Here is a 21,147-nt window from a genome sequence, read left to right on the forward strand (position 1 = left end):
AGGATCAATTGTTCTTAGCTAATTACCTGAATAATTATTGGCTTTTACGATAAATCCTAATTATAAATGTTAATTTATAGTGTGCTCACTTATTCACTTAAATATTTGTAGGCATCTTCAGGATCAAACACATTTCTCATGGTTTTGTCACAAGTTGTTTTAATTTTAGCACATTTTTTATAAAAAGATAGTCTAGTTCCATAAAATAAAGGTGCCACTTTAATGGAAACAATATTTACATTGACTTATTGAAAGAAAAAATAGTCCTAGAAACCAATGTGCAATCTGACAAATATGACAGGCTACTACAAATGTGCTGAATTTAAAAAAAAAAACAAACAAACATAAGGCTACTTTTTTTCATTTAGTCTCCCTGCTGAAAGACAGGAAGAAACCTATAAATTCAAATTACAAAACCCATCTGAAATATCTGAGACAGGCTATGCTTCCAACCATTCTTTCTTTGAAAGCACCTTGGACAGAGGAGACCTGTCCTCTTTCATTGTTTAACTGTTTCTGGCTGCACATTAACTAAAATTAAATTTCAATTAAATCACCCCTATTAAACAGTCTGTGATTTAAGACTCAAAAAATACATTTAATATACAAGGATATTTTATTTTATCTTAAGAAATCTTAATCCTTAGTCAGCCACCACATGACCTAGTCAGGGGTGACAGGTTCAAGCTCCTCTGCTAGGAAGTCCACTGTGTCTCACTGAAGAGGTAGCTACAAGAATCAGTTGAAGTATTATTTAATTTATAAATTTGCAACACTCCAAGAAATATACTACAGAGCAGGTTTTTTATTAACACCTCATATAAGAAAAATAAATTAAAAACTGTTACAAGCATACAACTATTTTGGTACAACTATAATTAATGAAGCTGCCATGTGGGCATATGCAAAAAACAGTCTAATTTGTTAAAAACTTATTCAAATTATTTGCAATTAAAAAACTGGATGTCTGGAAGCCAGAGCAGCACCTTCAACTAAATACATTTGCATCAAGACACTTGCTTGACAACTGTTTTCTCTTTATTTCTATGAAATGCTACCCTGTAGACTAATGATTGTGCATTCCTTTCAACTGGAGCTGAATTAAAATAGGCATGGTCACAACCACAGAAGAAATAAACCATTTCAAAGTCCTAGGACTTTTAACATCAACAAGAAATCACCTACCAGTACACAAAAATAATGTTAGGATTAACCATTTCAGCTTTTTTCTTGTCTGATTATATATATATATATGTGTGAGTGTAATGAGAAAAGTGAGAAATTAGAACACCTACTCCAAGCATGATTTCAGGTAATTGAGACTAAAGAAGAGAATATCTGATGCAACTGGTTGCAATTTTTAGTTAAACTCTTATACCACTGAAACAGTATCACATCCAGAGCAAGAATATTTATAAGCAGTACCATGTTAGAAGTGCCACTACCTCAACAACATCTTTATCTTTTACTATGCAGAAACAATTCAACTGCTTGAAACAAAATCTAGATAGCATCAAAATTCAGCTAACACAGGAATGGAAGGCACAGGCAGGCACTCCATAACAACCCTGCTGTCACACGCTAAAACACCTCACAAAACTTTACATGAGAAACCTCAGATCCTCCACAAGTACCAAAAAACACAGCTATGAAACACCACAGAAAGGTTTTTCCTAGTTCTCAGGAAAGCTAGAAATTTGTAGAATGACATTTTCAGAGGGTGCTGTTCCTCTAATTACAGAGCAAAACAAAAAGAAACCCTCAATCCTCATGATTCAGACAGAAAGAAACATCTATAAAATATCTGGTGACAGGCTGAATTGTGAACCCAAGAGCAAAATATACCCCTGAGGCATGGCTAAAAGACTTTAAGTTCTCCTCAGCAATACATTCCAACTTCAATTTCCAGAGGAACAGAAAGTCAGAAGCAAAATTTAACACTGGGTTGTATCACTACTGTATTAACGTGAAAGATAAACAAATAGCTTGCTTTTAACATTAGTCCTAACTTAATGACCTGATCATGGTAGTCAAACCAATGAATCTCATCCTGATTCTTTTAAATGCAATTTACTGATATAGTTTTTGATAGCCTCTCTAACCATTTGACCATGGAAACACATGCTATTGGTATGAATAATTTTAATTACTTTTTAAGACCATCTGCAGCTAATAAAACAGTATTTTTGTTCAGAGACAGCTGTATTACTAATATTAAGCTACCTTAAAATAATTTTTTGTACAAGAACATATAATACAAGAAGATCTTGATGTGGAAAACACACAGACTGCTACTGTCCAAATGAATACCTTTACTTCTTTCTGTAAAACTGAAGTTTATCATGAGATATTTAAAAAATGTGAAACTATATGCAAGTTCTCCTTTCAAAAATGCATTTAAAAAGATCTTCCATAAAGTCAAGGCCTTACCTCCAATAGTGCATTAGGACAGAATTTTTCATTTTAAATAGCTTTCAAACTACAAGACAGGACAGATGAATAAACTTACAAAATAGATACGCAATGGCCAAAAATTTTTATCAATTACATTTGTTCCTCAAACTGCCTGATGACTATAAAGAATGCTCCTATGTAATCTATTCCACTGCCTTTTAAAATACATTCCCAGAAAAGATGACTCATGAGGATGCTTCACAAACAAGAAAGCACCAAAATTTCCAGTGGTGACTTCCCTGAAGAGTTTCAAAGAATCCTCTTCCAAAGGAAGAGTTCAGAACATTTCAGGCAAAACTATAAAATATAAGCTACAGACTCTATCCTCTCCTTCAATATGTACTACAAAAGATGCCCCCCTGTATTCAGAGCCTTGAGATTTTTTCAAGCATTGCAGCAGCATTTTCTATACCTTTGCAATTTGGCTCTCAAAATGAGAGTAAAATCTATTACTGAGCTTGAGTACCACGTTTTTTGTGTTTTGCTGGACTGAGACTGTGATGAGCAAACTTTACTGCCCTAATTCAGGCAATAGTGCCATAAAAACACTGGCAGTCAATTAGTGAAAAGCTAAGAAGGTTGTAAGTATCCAGTATTCTAACTGGAAAGGATTAACACATTTACAGAAACACTTTTTGTTTTCAAGAAGCCGCCATAATCCATATCTACACATTTAATTGTAATCTGCACGTATCTGACAGCTTGTATAGTTCATTATAAAGTAATTGACAAAGCTGCTGAAATTCTGATGCCCTCTGTGTAATAACATGGCCTGGAAAACGCCTTTGGAAATACCTCTCAACAGGAAGATGATGTTACCAGCAAGAGATACAGAGAGCAGTGGAAACCTAACTAGCCTACAGTTACTGGAGGAAAAGCTTGTACCATCATCACATCACATATATACTGCAATACCTTTTTAACTCCATCTTTATATTGTTTCTCTTTCTAAAAACCCTTCAGATAAGACAGAGGAAGGAATATCAAGCAAGCAAGCAACTAGCATGACAAGTGGAAAAACCTGCTTAAATCTCTGCTCCAGGCCCAAGTCAGAAAAAAAGACTAAGCAAATCACTCAATATGTCCCACTGCTCTTGCCTGCACATGTGAACAGAAGTAAATCCTGATTACAGACTGCTGTGAAGAAAAACACACTGAAAGATCATGAGGCACTTAGTACTAGTCACAAGGTCAGCAAAATTTAGACAGTCTAACATACTGGATAACAGTTTATTAACTTGTCAAAGTAGCCTGCAAGGAAAAGCTTTTCAGAATTCAAAGCTAAATGGCAATTTAAAAATTCAGTCCACGAAGACTTACATAACACTATTTTAAATAACACTTGCATTCACCAGAAATGAGTGCTCTAGAAATGCCTTCAGTTAGACTTATGGAAGACTCATTTGGTTTATAAGCTCCATACAGTAAGAAAGCAGTTCTAAGGCCAGCTTGGAAAATATGACTAGAATTACAGAGGGTATTTCCTACTCCTTCACTAAGTTATATGGTCGTTGGTATTGCAATACAGAAGTATTTGACACAATTTTTCAACAGGCAACTCATTATCTTTGCTTACAAATACCATAATTACAGTGCATGTATTTTAATTACAGTAAAATCACATCTGTAGTGGTTGAGGGGCAAAGTGACTTCTGTGCTGACATCTTCAGCATTTTACAGCTGCCTAAAAGCAAAAACAGACTGAAGGTATTTCCAATGAATGGTGAAGGTAACAGATTAATAGCTCTAGCAGCTGTAGATCTACCTGATCTTTCAATCTACCAATTAAGAGCCAGGAAGAGAGTAAAAGGTTCTGGAAAGATGATGTGTGGTTTTCTTTTATAGTGACACACATCAGGGCAAAAATATCAGGGCAAGTAGCTCATTCTTTTTAATACCGTTTATGACACTATTTCATTCTAGTATTGAGCTCGTGACTCAAATATCTGAAAATATGCTTGAGCTGAAAGTCCTTTCTGAGGACAGTATTATATTAAGACAACTTCAAACACACTAAGCATCTAACTGCCAAAGGTAATTTTAGACATCAGAGTGCAGAGGGACAAAGCACAAGTCCTACTCAACATCACCACAAAGCAGAATAAACAAGCAAACAAATAAAGCCAAACTCTAAAATTTCAATTTCTCGCTGTGTGTTTGAAACTATTCTCTAGTGCATATTCTAGAGATAATATTGAAAATAGTCTGCTTTGAGGTCTACATGACATGCATTAAAAAAATTATAAAACTTCAGAACAATTTATATACAACATAAATGTGTCACTGTGACAAAATCATCTTTGTCCAATAGCACACATGATTAAAAAATAGTCTCCTTTTCTGGAATACTTCCAGACTTACTAGAAGAGGTTTCCTAGAGAAGCTGTGGATTCCCCATGGCTGGAAGTGGTCAGTGCCAGGCTGGATGGAGCTCTGAGCAATCTGGTCTACTGGAAGGTATCTCTGCCCATGGCAGTAGAGTTAGAACCAGATAACCTTTAAAGCCCCTTCCAACCCAAACCACTCTTTCATTCCATGACTTCAGCAACCAGGGAAAGTCTTACTGTCACTACCTACTGAAGAAACAGCTTGCTCTTCCTCCTGGGACCCCGTTGCTCAGGCTGTAGCCAGAAGACACACAGAATACATGAAACCAAAAGACTATGGCAGCATTTCTCATACACAGTAAAAGTACAGTATTTCTGAGAATTGGTATTTTATTAGTACTGTTATTAATATTTTAACTTCAGGCTTAAAATGAGACAGCAAATAACAGCATGATCAGTAGGAGTCACTGTACCAGATTAGAGAGGGAACTAAAACTCATTATACAAGCTGGCTAGAAAGCTTACACTGTATTTTGCCTTTCTCTGGAAGTTATTAAAAGAGAACATCAACAAGAATTAAGTGAATCACTCTCCTCCTAGTTTCTACTTCTCAATTAGAAATGCTTCAGCAGATCCACTCAGACCAAAGCTGCTAATCTTCTATCCCAGCCAGGGGCACTCCCTGCCCACTTGTAAAAGTCACGTTGGTCTACCTCATTTCTCCAGACGGACTTACAGACCTGCTCCAAAACTGGCATACCATTTACTGTCTGGAAAAGACTTCACTAGATATTATCCATCAATGAAAATGGGCTACTGAGTCATTATCTTTGTTCTGACTATCAAGAATCAGAACTGAACAAGATTTTTCTGATTCCTCTTGCTAACATAAAAAAAGATCAAAATCTGAAGCAGAAACAGAATCCTTAAACACAGGAATCCATCCTTATATTCATAGATTTTAAGATGGAAATCCTCTAGAATAATATAGGTCTCAGATGGCCACAAAATCATCCTTACATCCTTAAGTCAATACCTGCTTATTGAGACAGATCAGACCCCTGGATTATACAGTCATTTAGGTATCTAATATTCTTTTAACCATCTTTTTTAGGTACAGTGATATTTATGCATCTTTTAGGCAGTTTTACAAAGTGATATTCTTTCAGAAGTCTAGAATACTTTGATGCTACTGTGAATGTTCTTAGTGACACAGAAAACCCCCAAGCACTTCTATATATGCAGGCTGTATTAATCTTTTTAATACTCTTTATGCTGCTACCAAGAAGCCTTCTAGGAGTTTAATTCACTCAGTGTCTGACACTCAAATGCAGTTAGCAATTTGTAAAATTACAGAATCTGTAAAAATCTGAAAACAATTTCAACTGAAGACTGGGTTTGAAATGCAATGCCTAAAGAATTACACAGAAAATTGTCCTTCAAATGCCTTTCAGAACAAACAACGCAGGAGATTTTCTTTAGCACCTGAAAAACTAATCTCATCAATTTTATCGTAATGAATTAAGTATGTCAACTCATTGTAAGTAGGACAAATTAACAGAATTCAGATTTTAGTTGGTGAATAAGATATCTGCACTAATCTCTTGCTCTTTATCTACATTTAGGTGTTTTCTGAAATTTTCAGTATCATTGGCATTATTAATTATGCGAGTGGAGACATTAAAAAACAGTTCAGGATGAATTAGAGGAAGACCTCTCAATAATCCCTTTGCTGACTATGCAGGAAGTGCTTTCAACACATGGCAGTCAGAGCAGGTCAGTCTCAGAAGAGGACAAAAACAAAAAAAAGCTGTCTAGCTTTTAATGAATAAACACATTCATACAGTGAAGCCAGCATCCTGCAGGGTATAGCCCCAAGCTTACTCCTTACCTATGTCCATTTGGCAACTCTGAAAAAGGGAAATCAAATACAGGACCAATCTTTCTGCCATGGTACAGACAAACTCTGCATTCACTGGCAACAGAGGGAACTGGATGGAATTCCTCCACAGACACACTCACTAGCAAATTTCTTTCTGCACTGCAATACTATGAAATCAAAAGTCCTTTCACCAACTGCATCATACAGTTGAATATTTCTGATAACTTCTAAATAAACTACCTTCAAAGTTAATAAATAATTTGTCTTCCTGTCTTGAGGCTGAAACAGTGATCTGGTCCTTCTATCATGGGACAAATCCAAACAGCCTGGCCATACCAACAATTTAAAAGACATGTCCATTTTTATAGGTTTCAAAACAAATTTTAAATGAATGTTTTTCAGCATGACACCTTTTGCTTTTCTGTGAACTCTGAGCCACATTCTGACCTAACAAATACAACAAACCTAACTGACAGAATTCAGCATAAATGTGTTGCTTGTAAGATCAATCAGGCAGCTTCCCAACCTCTATTTTTACCTCTTCTAATTTTAGCTCTTTCTTTGCTTTATATCTGTCAGCTGGGGCCCTGTCTTGGGTTTGCATGACAAGGTTTTGGGAGTGAGGGGAGCTACAGCAGGAGCTTCTGAGAGAACCCAGCAGAAGCTGCCCCCCTGTTCAACAGAGCCAATGCCAGCCAGCTACAAGGTAGATCTGCCACTGGACAAAATCAAGCCCATCAGCAATGGTGGCAGTGCCTCTGCGATAACCTAGTTAAAAGAAGGAAGAAAAACTGCACAGCTGCAGCTGAAGAGGCATGAGAAAATCTGTGAGAAACAGCCCTCCAGACACTGAGCACAGAAGGACAGGGAGGAAGTGCCCTGACGCCGGAGCAGAAATTTTCCTCCATTCCATGGTGCACCATGGCGAGTCCACGTGCAGCCCACGGAGCTCCATGGGGGAGCAGAGACTCACCTGTAGCCTGTGGAGAACACCAAGTCACAGCAGATGGATGCCTGAAAGAGGCTGTAAACCTTGTGGGAAGCACACATCCAGAAGGCTCCTGGCAGATGTAGGAGGGCTCTTCACCCTTGGAATGTGGTCAAACAACTCAAACAATGACTATTAGTGGTGGACTGAGAGGGGGCACTGAATTGTGCTAAAACCTGTCTGCCTCACCAACCCCAAACTAAAACCCTGATAGTGAGAAAAAAAGACTTGGATGATAAGTCCCTAAGATGACCTGAAGACATGTAACCAGCAGTCAATCACTTCACACTGTAGCAGTCCAGTCCACTTTCATAACTTAGGTCGTTTTAACATATTCCTTCTTGGACTGTGTGTACGAAGTTCCCTTCTTTGAAGTGGGAATGTCCCTTCACAGATACTCCTCCAGGCTGAGTGAAAGAGATCTGCCCACAACTGTTGGTATGGTGAGTTACATCAATCTCTATTTAATAACTTTCTTTTTGCTAGCTTTCATATAATTGCTTTAACATAGAGCACTATACTATATTAAATGGTACTAGCAGTTTTAGCTTTTATACTGTGTAGTAAATAATTCTGATTAAAATCTTTTATCTAATCATTTGTCATAATAAATAATTCATTTTACATAATTATATCTGATTTGCTATCTTTAATCCTGTAGGACAAAGTTATTTAAAGAGCTGATAGTCTGGGGCTAAGATCAGATCCAGCCTCACCAAGGCTTCCCTCTGCAAAAGAGATGAGAAAGGAAGGGGGTCCTCTCTGCACCTCATGACTCAGTGGATGACTTCTCTAATAAACTTTGTCTGAAGCTCCCCCTCTCACCCACAACAACAGAACCTGTGGCCCCATGGAGAGAGGAGCCCACACTGGAGCAGGTTTGTTGGAAGGGCTTGTGACTCCATGGGGGATCCATGCTGCAGCATCCTGCTTATGAAGGACTGCACCCTGTGGAAGAGACCCACACTGGAGCACTCTGTGAGGAACTGTAGCTTGGGGGAAGGACTCATGCTGGAGAAGTCCACGGGGGACTGTCTCCCCTGGGAGGAAACTCATGCTGTGTGATGAACCGATCACAGCCACATTAACAGCCCACTCGTCCTGCTTGGGGTAGAGAACTCAGGATTGAAGTTAAGCCCAGGAAGCTGGGAGGGGTTGGGAGAAGGTGTTTAAAGATGTTCTAATTTTCTCATTATCCTACTCTGATTTGGTTGGCTATGAATTAAATTAATTCATAAACAAAAACCTTTGGTTTTATTCATAGAGTTATGCTGCACAGGTACCTACTAAGAAGAATGAATTTCATAAATTCTATGTATTTCTTAAGTTAGTAAATACCTTGAATAGTTATAATGACCTTTAGCACCACTTTTGTAGATACATAGTCTATTAGAATATTAGGTGGTGGGAAATTAAAAAATGCTAATAAGTTTTGGCATTTTTAACAGCATATGAATTAGCAAAGTAAATGGATTGATATTGCCATTTATTTTGAAACCTAATGATCTTTATGAGCTTTCACCTTAAACAGCCACCCATGTACATCATGTAAATGCATGCTTACTGTGACTGTTATTAATCAATCACCCGCCCTTGTCCACACAGAATTTTTCTTGCTGAAAATTTCAAAGCCTTGGCAGATTGTCCAAAGAGAATGAAGAGAGGAGAGTAATATACTTGTATAAAGCAGGTCTAATCCTATTACATGCTGCTGACTGCCTTACTGACATATGCTCAACTTACCTTATTATCAGCCATAACTGTTTGCTTTGCAAAACTGCTTATAAGAAAATTCTACTTATTTTTAAGTATTTTCCTTAAAGTATGAGGAAGGATCAGTTGTCTATCTACCAAAATTCTCACCACAACGAACTGTGAGAAAGGAAGCAATTCCTTACACACATGCAGCTCCAGCTGCAGTAACACACCTACACTCTGTGTAAACCTGGGACCTCAACACTACAAAAGTGACGCCTCCATAAGAACACTCCAGGACCCCCATCACAGAGAAGACCAGAAGAAAAAGGGCCAGCAGAACACTGCAGGACCTATATGGTGGTGACTCTCTACTTACCTCTTTCTCTTCACCCACCACTCCTCCCTGTATGTCACATTTACTGTTAAATAAGATCTCTACCACTGACTTTGGTATACGGTCTCGTTTGCACCTTCATTTGGACAGAGGCATCTTTTAAACCTTGAATCCTAGCAACGGCTCAGCAAAATATTACCACTATATATTCATTTGAAGAAATGTCTGAAAAATATGAGACCTTACAGTATGAAAAAAACAAAATGAACAAAAAGAAAACCATCAAAACTTTACTCTAAAATACTGAGCACATCTCCTAAGGCTTTGCTACTAGATGATGCTATTATCTTTCTTCTTGGTAATTCCCCTTTGCTTCTGCTCTTGGTTTTCCCACAGCAGAAAGTAACCAAATAGATGCAACAGTAGCTTGAATTTAGCTACTCAAAAGAAACAGAAAACAGGATAAGGAAACAGCAAGAGATAAGAAACCTGTAAGTCCACAAAAAAAATCATGAAAGACCAGAGGAATAAACAAAACAAAACAAAACAACTGAAAAACAAACTAACAAAACAAAAAAAGAGTAAAAATAAACATTAGGCATTACAGAAAAGAAAGAAACACAGAGGGAACCTACACAGAAAGACCCAGATCCTACCAGACTCCATACAAGATGGATCTTCATTTGGGGAAGCATGGACCTACCAGATTTCCCATAAGCTGTTAAAGAACCACATGTTAGTTACTAGCTTGGCATTGCTTATTGATGAACTCCTTGGTTTATCTATGCAGCTGATAGCATGAAAGGACAGAAAACTTATTAAAATCTCTGCACACCGTGGTAAAACAAGGGATATTGCACTACTCCTGCTCTAGTGTATTTGGCAAGGGAGAACTGACAAAACATTAAAGCTTTAAAAACTCGGGGAAAAAATATATTTGAGAGAACAACCAAAAGCTTTTTCTTTCTCTTAATGCTCACATAAGATCAGCATAAAGAAACTGGAATCCTGGTGACTGCATGACCCTAGAGCATTCTGAAAAAACAGCCAGAAGAATTTTAAGACGTTGGTAACTGTAGCATTATCAGTCAGAATGCAGATAAAAGTTTTCTGATTGCACTAATCAATTTTCATCACTAGTAGCAATTATGACTGCTATAAGCAGACTATGTACAACACTGCAAGCAACACATACCAAGAATATAAACAGGGGGGATAATGAGAAAACAGAACTGCTTAATTTAAAACTAAATACCACTGCTTGCTGCATGAGGATGTCATCAAAACACATCTGAAAGTTTACCCCTGCTCATCAGTCAATTAACTCATTCTTAAGTTCACATCTGAAGTACAGAGCAAAGTAGAACTCCTGCATCTCAAGTCTATAATCTAAGAATGTTTCAAACAAATAAAGCTGCAAAGCAGCTCAGAGTACTATCAGCACACACCAAGGTGCAAAATAAATAAGTTTGAACAATCTGATACAGTCTACTTGTGAAATGCAATCATCAGTGCAATATTTATATGGACAGAATTGGGGAATGTGAATACACCTGGCTTTTCACAACAGAACAGGACAAGACTCCCAACGCAGAGAGAATACCCATTTCCTAAATAAAAGCTTTGTGTGAAAGCTGCTGTAAGCCTAAGATCATCATGTCTGCTTTGGCTGGAGTTTCCCACTTCTTCAGGATAATGTGAAGAGGTGGAAAGAAGGGTAAAGATCTCTGGAACTCAGTTCCAGGGAATTCTTCTGTACTGTGTTGATTGTAGCATCAAAGGACTGTGGTGAGCCAAAGGCAAGAAGAACTCCACATTAATAAACAACAGCTTGCTGTTCCACACATGTATGGAACACAGCAAATGAGCTTGGAGTAACAGCTTTAAATTTTGTGCTTTAGAGGGAAAGAAATTTCAAACACTGGTTACTAAACACTATTAACGAGTAACATGGAGCAGATGAAGAGATGAAGTATCATTAAAATTAATTTCATCTAGTGGTCTATTTACTAAGATGAAAACCCTCAGAGAAAGGTTTATAACATTTTAGAACATCTTTATTGCTTTTCTTCTTTTCAAACTGGTAGATATGCTGCTCCAGTACTGTCTATCGTCTCTTATTCCTTGGCCAGAGTCAGGGAGGGGCAAAGCAAATCTTCCATGCTCTGCTCAGACAGAGACTATTGAGGAGGGTGTTAAACCAATGAAGAAACTGAACAAGAAATTTTGAAAGCCAGGAAGAAATGATGCCGCTGTGCAAGACTAGGAGAGCTCTTGAATTGCGTTCCCTGTGCTCCACCACACTGCCATATGCAGGAACCTGATGGTGGAATCCTGTTCCAAACATCCACGGAGACAGGAAGAGTAAGAAGGAAGCAGAGTAACATATTTGCTCTAAAGAGGGATGGATCTGAAGCAGCAACTCAAGTAAACACTCAGGTCTTTGCTGAGCCCCATACAAGAACCTGGGTGGAAAGCTGTAAAAGCATTCCTCAATTCTACAACTACCAAGGGTTATTTGTAACTGTATGATACAAATAAATGATTACAAACACACATAAGTCACGAGGAAGAGTGAAATGCATATTTATTCAGTTTGCAATTTTCATAGGCAAAACTTTCAATAAGAAAACCTGTTTCTTTTCCCCAAAAAATGCCAAAATATTGTTGATGCTGGAAAAAATAAAATTGTGTAGTCTTTAACACACTGAAAGCTCTGAAGCTCAGCAGTTGTCACCAAAACCCCTGTTCCAATGATACCGAACTTACTCAAACATTCTAAAAACAAAAGGTTTTCCTGAAGAACAACAAATTAAACAGTGTCATATTCCTGGAGTCTACTGGAGAAATTTCATCAGTATTGCCCTAGAAATTTTAAACGATCATTTACAATCAAGTAAGACAATAACCTTTGTGCTCCTAACATGCCAGAAATCGGGTTAATCTGTTCTTCTAAATCCATATTACATCTTTCATCAAAAGCTCCCCTAGAACTGCAACCCACCAATATTAGACAAAATCCCCAAAAGTCTGAAGAAAATAGAAGCTTCCTCTCTTCACCATAAATTTTGTCTTCACTTGCAAGTGAAGACAAAACAAGGAATAAGTAAAACAAGGAATAAGTATAGGTATATCACATATGGTAATGGAGATGCACTTGTGTTGATCCACTGTGCATCTACCTCATCCCAGCAGACCTTCAGAGAATAGAAGAGTATTTGCAAGGTCAACAGACCCACTAATATGCTTTTGTGCCAAGCCTATGAAGAAATAACCTCAGTGACTGGTAAAACATCAGCTTTTGGCATGTAGAGCAGCAAACCCTCATCACATACCACATGAGATTAAAAATAACAGTTGTGAACATTATACTCTCAAAATTCAATTGCTATAGCCATGGTCAATTAGTTTAAATGGTCAATCTGATAAATATGTTTGAAATCCTTAGTGTGCTATTGGCTGCAATGAAAAGGTTTACAGAACTACGTGTAACTGGCAAATCAATCTATCAGCATCCTTACTTGTAACTTGTTCAGGGCCACAACACCAAAATATTGGTTTAATCATATAAATTCTTATTTGTGGAAAAGACAGGACTTATTATAGCTTTACTTAAAGCAATTCAATTGTTATATTATATGTTATTTTAAATATGTTATTTTCAAAAAGCAAAATACAGGTAACATTTCCATACAGGCACATAATACCCATTTCCAAATATTAACTTAAAATATTGTAGAATACTTTTGATTTTAAAAAATGTTTCAGCATAGGAGTAGTTCAGAATCAGGAATTCATTTTCCATTTCACAACTTGACTTTGAAATGAAATGACTAAATTAGTAGGTTAAGATGTTCATACCCCAAATTACTGTGTTTATTCACAGAGCTTCTCAAGGAAATTCAAAACAGTCGAACTTTGCATTGAATAAATAAAGCTACTTACAGCTTTTGGATATGCATACAGAATGCAAGAGTTAACAAATCAGAACTACTTCTAAACTAAGGTTAATGAGATTGTTTTAAGAAATAAGTTTGACTTATTAAAAGGGATAAAATTGACATGGTAATTTCAGCTGTAAGCTCCCCACACTAAACACACTGGAAGTTTTTGCAGATGAACGTTACCTCATTTTTTGCTGTTCTTTGTGGTATTCAGAATAAAAAATAATTACTGATGAAGAATAATTTTAAGTCCTCTGCAGATTGTCAAACAGCAGTGACAAGACATAGCCTGTCCTGAAGTTACACCAGCAAAACACAACTCTCTCCTCCTTAAGAACAACAAACTCCCCAATTTCAGCATCAGAATGTTCTGGCCCTGAAACCCTGCTCCAGCTCCAGAAATCACAGGGAGCCTCCTCAACACCATCCATGAGAGGGTCATAAGAAGTGATCCAGAATGCATCATCACCACTATCAGGTATCCCATGAGACTTCCACTCAAGAATACACAAGAATACTCAGTGACCCCTGTGATCAAGGGAATTTGGGAATATGGATTCACAGGAGACACAGATCAAATTCCTCCTTCACTCCTGTAAATCTCTTTTCCACACTGATATTACTTTCACAGTGAATCCAGCATCTCCAGCCTAAGCACAAGCCATGGGCTAGATCTCAAGAAAAGGTAAATTCAAGGCAGAAGCAGAGGTAATACAATCCCAGTAACTACAGGAATTATCCACAATGGATGAAGCATTTTCACAACATTCTGAAGTGTGTATTTCTATGAGTAGATTATCAGCCACGCCTACCCAAGGGCTTTGACTTTCCCTTTCCTGTTTAAATTTTCCCACATGGTGCAAAGACTTCTTGAGCTACATTTGGCAAGTGTATCTCAATTTCCCTGGGGGTGCTGGAAATCAAAACAAAATGGTGTGTTCAAGCATTTTTCTGGTTAAAATCTCAACAGAGTATGGGACAAAATACAGAAAAGAGAATGCTATATTGAGCATTACAGCTTGCAGTGATGTGATATGGGCAGGTATCAATGCCTGAATCTGCCATATCTAAAACTATGTGCCCCCTGCTCACCCGCATGTATTTTGTAGATGTGCTCATATAAATCCTTTCATAACAGTAGAAAGATTCATTGCAACTCTGAAAAATCTTAAATAATATATATATATAGTATATATTTTGTAGACCTTCATATGAAAGCACTAATTCCTCTGGGAATAGCAAAATATACTAAGGAGAGAACAGGAGAGAAAGGGTGGAGAGAAGCTAAAGCATATTTATTATCCTGCTGTTGCTGTTGATCTTTTAATGTTCTACAATTATTCAGCAAGTATTTATTCCTGAGAAAAAGCACCCCTGACAACCAAGCTCTTGGAGTTCTTCCACAAGTCAGTTTTCCAGCAGGGTTAGAATCTCTACCCTCAATTTTGTCCAGTGAAAATACGAAAAAACATCTCAATAAGGAATATGTGTTCAAGCTGGATTTCTCTAAGTTTTCAGCAGGCTACATTTTTCTTGCAGACCCTGGATAAATAGCTCTTGCTCTGCTAGTCAGAGCTTCTTCAGGTTTTTGTTTTGCTTTGGACACCAGCATGGTGCAACTGCTATAGGACTGCCAAAACCAGAATCAGTGCACCAAACCATCATGACTGAGCAAGTTTTACTTCCTGACACTGCTTACAGATGACGTCCAAACTATTTCTAGCAGACAGCAACCAATGCTTTCTTCTAGGGACTAGTTACCACTTCTTGCATGGTGCTAGGAGCTGATAGTTGAGGATCACCTGGGACATCAGTGCTGGGCAGGGAACAGCACCTTCTCCTGACTCCTGCTCTGCTCCCCCACCTTGAAGCACAGACCTATTTAGCTGCTCACATAAAATTCCTTTCCTACTAAAGCAATTTTATTTAAAAGAAATCAAAATCTTCCTTATTTCATAATTCTCAACACATCAGTAGCACTCTAAGGCATCAGGGTAGCAAAAGACTAAAATCACTAGAGGAGAAATACAGTCCTGTTTAGCTTCATCGCAGCTAACAGTTGCTAGGAGAGCAAGGACCTCTAAGTAATGGTTGAAACCTGAAAGTTCTTCACACAGATTAAGAAATCAGTATGTGTAGATTCTAGAAGAAAAAGTGGAAAGCCACAAGCACAGGGATGCTCTGCTTGGTGTCAGGGGCTGGCTTCATTGAGTAACACCCAGCTCCTGTCCCAGGGCAGCTGCTGCTGCTGCTCAGTGCTTTACTTCTTGCTCAAAAGACTTCTTGCCTAATTTTCTCCACACTATCTTCAAGTAAACAGTATCAAAATTTGTTTGAGGACTATAATTTAATCATTACTGAGGACAAAGTATGTGCTTCTTTCATCTTAAAAAACACTGCATTTGTACATATCACATCAAATTTTCATAAAATGGGAGACAATTAAACATCTTACGATAAAAAAATTACCAAAACCCTACATTTTTTTCTTCAATAAGAATATATGAGAAGACTTCTTTTATCTGTTTTCACATCCTTTTGCACGAAAATTTAATTCATGGTCATAAATACCTAGAAATACTTTCTCCAAAGCATCCTTTAAGAGTCTTCACTTCTTACTTAGTTTATTTATTGCATGGAGATTTATCCAAGGTGTCAATAACACTGCAGCTACCAACTTATCTGATCTCCTGCTCAGGCACACTCAGCAGAGCGTGCCAGAATTTGGTTAGTAAATTCCAGCTGCAGCAAGCCTGGTTTGTCCCAGCATAACAAAGGCTGAGCAAAATCTTCCCTGCAATTGCTCCTGCAGCACCAGAGGAAAAGGGAGGATGTCCTTCTCTCCTGTATTTTTTTTTTTTTTCCCCCTAAATTCACAAAGAATTATTCTTTAATACTAAGAATTGGAAAGCAAATTTCTGTTTTGGTCATGTCAGACCTGGTGGGCTGTGTACTAGTAAAAGACAGCAAAATAATGCTTTGTAACCCAAGCAGTTTGTAACATGAGGGAAACAGTTAATAAAACAAACAAGGGGATAAAGCAGATAGATGTGGAAAACAAATTATGACCACAGCTGCTCAGAGGTGGCTGGCTACCTATAATTGTTGATCTAGTCCTTTTCTCCAACTGCTAAACTGCATTAACATGGCTAAAATGCCTTTTATACTTTTTTGGCTCTCCTTGTTGCTTTCCCTTTCAAGAAAACATCACTAATTACTAATTAAAAGGAGTAGTGTATGGCAGAGTAAGTGGGTCACAAGCCATATCATGAAAGCAGTAGAAAAAATGATAACATTTTTTGAATGCTCCTGATTTAGGGAGCATATATTTTCTCAACTGGTTTAAGTTTCAATAGTTTCTGTGTTTTACTGTTTCTTCCTTCTTAATTCCCCTGGGTATCTTGTACGAGGTGCTTGAGTCATATCCCCCAGAGACTACAGAGAGCTTCAACTACTATGGCTTCATGTCTAAGATCCTGTGAAGCAGGCAGTGTTCTTAATTAATTCCTTAGACACCCAGCCGACAGAAACTGGCACCTTTATCTACTGTCTACTGCTCCCTTCCACTTCCAGGCATGAACAGCCCAGGTCCAAGCTGGCAGCCTTTCCCAGTGGAAGTATTTTCCCTGAAATGAGCCACACTGAAAATGACAGGACTCGGCTGCACAGGGTTCTGGCAAGAATAGCCTCTAAACAACAGGAAAAGCCCAATAGTCTTCACCAAGGAGACATGTCAGCACCTGAGGCTTGCACCTTCTTGCAGAGAGTGAACTAAATGCTCCAGGAATAAAATGAAGTCGAAGCAATAGCAGGTTTACACAGCTGGTACCCACAAGGAGAGCATGTGCCAATCTCACACCAGACCAACGCTAATAAATGAGCTTTCCAAGCACAAATGCTGCACAGAAGAGAGGCAGAGGTGCATAAAATTGTGGGCTTGGGGCTAAGGTTCCACATTCAACCCATATCATGCCCATGGACACACAACCACCCCCCCCACACACTCACAAATCATTCCTCAACAGGGATCAACTTCACTTTCCAATAGCACTGACAGATTCATTTGCTTGGTCAAGAACAGGATAGGAGATGTACATCAGCAAGCAGATCATTTTGAAGGAAATGGATTTCTTTCCACAGCTGCTGAACAACATTTTATTCCTTAAAAAGAGGCACAATTAACAAGCAGTATTCATGAATATGATACAGCCTGATTTGATCAGTGTTTTCTCTCTTTATTAAAATGTTTGTTAATTATTCATTCCATAATTTTCCTAAAATGCTTGCTAAATACTTTAAAAAGTATGCATCTTTATACATTCAATTACAGGCAGAAAATTTCTATTGCTTGATTGGGGAGTCATCATGCCAACAGCTCTCATAGCTTGCCATCTTTGAAGGCAGAATCATACTTAAAACTTAGTATAACTAGGCTTTTCATCTGAAACTGTAATTACTTTCCACTTCAGAGATACACAATGAAACATCGTCCTATACTTAAGCCTCCCAGAGCACAGCCAGCTTGCAAAAATCGGACAAACAACATTATCAATTTTCTCAAGGGAGTAAGATATTTGCCGACTGCCAAGAAGAAACTGTAACTATTCATGTGTAGCAAAAGTAGATGCAGTGTGAGAAACTACATTGCTATGTCCATATTCCAAAAAAATCACTGAAGCTGAATGAAGCCTCAGTTTATGGCAAACCAAGCAACATGAAAAACTGGAACAGCCTCCAGGAAATAAGTAATATACAAATGAAGAAAAAGAAAACAAAGGTTTTGTTTGGGGTAATGAGGGGAAGGAATCAACTTCAATGTAAATACTTGCTATTTAAAAAAAAAGTTCAGCAGCAAAAGGTTGGAGCGAGATTTGGCACACAAAAAAATAATCTCACTGCCTGCAAACTATAAAACATGACCCAAGTCAGAGAAAAAAATGGCATCAGTACTTCAGCTGAAATTGCAACTCACCTGATACACATAATGAAGAGGACGAAATTCCAAAAGGCTTACACACATTTTACATTATTAAATTATTATTTTAATAAATTATGTAAATAATTATTACACATTATTATGTGTATTTATACACACACAAACATACATATTCATGCTTTATCTGAATCCTTCTATACCAAGTTATTACAACCACATCAGAGCAAGGGAGTAAGAAAAGACAAGTAAACAGAAAATTACTTTAAAGAGCCGTTAATCACAACATTGCTTATTAAAGAAAGGAATGAATCGATTTAAAAACTGTTTCAAACCTCAACCAGTAGCTTGATCAAAACAACAAAACCCCTTACCTGTGCATTCTTATTCCTGGCTTCTCTCCTTGCAGCTTTTTCTTTTAACCTCTTCTCCTGAAATAAACAAGATGTATCATTTTAAAGCAAACTCCTGCATTGTTATTATTTTTTTTTAATATTTTAAGATTATTGTTGAGCCATCTAGATATTTTTAAAGCATACATGTTAGACTGGTGGTATTCACCCTACATGTTATTGGAAACAATAAATGAAAAATCTGAATGAGATACTACTCATTCTTCTTGCTCTTAAAGGAAATCATAAAACTACAAGAATGATTGAAGCTTGTATTTTACCCAGACTTATTACTCTTAAAGGAATAATGCAGCTGAGGAATTTAACAGAGTAAGTATTAGTCTGTAAAATAAGGTAGTTAAAATGGTACTAAGAGATACAATTTTTCTTTTTTCCTCAGTGACTTAAAATGAAATCAAATCCACTTAACAAACTAAACTGAAAATTTTCCTAAGCAGAATTGCTGAAGTAACTGGAGAGTGAAAGCCAAAACATCTTAACCCTTTCATATCTCCATTACCAACAAACACTTTACAAAAGCATTTGCTTAGTAATTGCATCGATTCAGAAACCACTACAAAGTTCTCTTTACCAAAATGATTCTGCTACAGGAAAATTACCTAAATGCAGTCATAAAACTCATCCAAAGCTGCCTGCTAGATCTGTCAGCACACAGAAGTGCCCAAGATATTTAAATCAAATGACATTTACTGCTGCTTGTTTTGTTTATTCTTACACCAACTGAAGTATTATCTCTTAATTTATATGGTCAGGTCCTTGCAATTGAACATCCTTTAAATTCTGTATTTCATGAGGAAAGGACAGATATTCAGGTGAGAGCACATCCTCTAGAAAAGCACATGGCTCCCTCTTCTTGTCTTAGTGATGCTGATGACATTGGTATTGAAAATCTTCTATGCTAGCATAAAAATGTTTCTGAAATACAACTCTGTTTCTCTGAGCAATATAGGCCATCCTCACAACAGCACATTTAGACTTGAGTCCACATAAAAGGAGAAATTAACATCAGTCCAGGGTCAGCACTTCAACACAGAGAAGGCTGAAGAGCAGTTACATATCAGCTCACTCATGGGAGTAATGAGAAAGCTACAGCTTCAGCAGTCCCAGTGCCACTTCATCACAATGATGCTGCCGAAACATATTGGAAGGTATGACACAAAGTTCTTTGGAAAAGCAGTGTCTGACTGCAGACATGGGAAAAGGAGAGCACAGCCACCAAGATTTTCAAAGTTGGTGTCGAAATTCAGGGGCTTTTGAGACATTTCTCTGGTATATGCCATTTTCTATTCTCCCAATTGCCTCAACAACAAAAGCGTTAGCTTATTTTCAAAATCCCTTTATGCAGAAGTCAGCCTCTTCTCTCCAAATCAAAACGAAACAATTCCCCAATGCTTTGTGCAAAGCTGTCTGACTTGAACAACTCAATACAGACTTCAATGCATGCTGTAAAAAAAAACAAAAAACAAACCACAAAACAAAAAACCCACAGCTGTCTTATTATTTCAGATATATTAAAGAATAAAAAAAAAAAAAAAAAAAAAAGAGAGAGAGAAAAAATAATTAAATTTAAGTCCACAAGTGCATCATATGGGACAACAAAATCCACAACCAAATACTGTCTGCTCTACATGCAGTTCCTCCAATAAAGTAGACCGATGCATCATGGTTATAACATGATCATCCATGTTACGATTCCTTCACTCCCAAGTCAAATTTATATAAGTTTCTGATCACTTTTACTTTTGTTTTTGTAATTATTTACTTAAGTTTTCCATTTCCTCCACTTTAAATGCTGCACATTCTCCACTCTTCGGGGTAACCATCGGGGCTATCTCAATTTTCTGCTAAAACTGTGGTAATATTCAAACTTTACCCCTCAAAAACAGAGAGAACACAGCTAGAAAGTAATACATCACATGTAAGAAAGCAACTTTTAACTTGGACAGTCTAGAAAATTTTGGATAGAAAAATTCTGATAGGAAAATTCTATAGTGTATGAAATGTGTTTTAACTGCAGATACAGACTTGAGCAAATATAGCAGCAAAGTTCCTCCTCAAGGGATTTATAACAGAGCACCCAGAAGACAGCTATGAAAGCAGAAGATTGACATAAGGACACAGAAGAAGTGTACACAGACAGCATTATGTACTTTAGTCTCTAAAGAATGGTGAAG

At 37.4% G+C, this 21,147-nt stretch overlaps 1 protein-coding gene across 1 annotated transcript in view; it reads right to left on the reverse strand.

The window, feature by feature from the left end:
* DDX10 (DEAD-box helicase 10) overlaps positions 1 to 21,147 on the reverse strand; it is a 158,800-nt gene that overhangs the window by 25,598 nt on the left and 112,055 nt on the right. Inside the window, exon 16 of the mRNA XM_086881915.1 lies at positions 18,935 to 18,991. Coding sequence (XP_086738041.1) covers positions 18,935 to 18,991 — 57 coding nt within the window. The remainder of the gene's footprint in view (positions 1 to 18,934; positions 18,992 to 21,147) is intronic.

The sequence above is a fragment of the Cyanistes caeruleus genome, chromosome 3, assembly GCF_971803275.1.
Source record: "Cyanistes caeruleus chromosome 3, bCyaCae1.hap1.1, whole genome shotgun sequence".
Lineage (NCBI taxonomy): Eukaryota > Metazoa > Chordata > Aves > Passeriformes > Paridae > Cyanistes > Cyanistes caeruleus.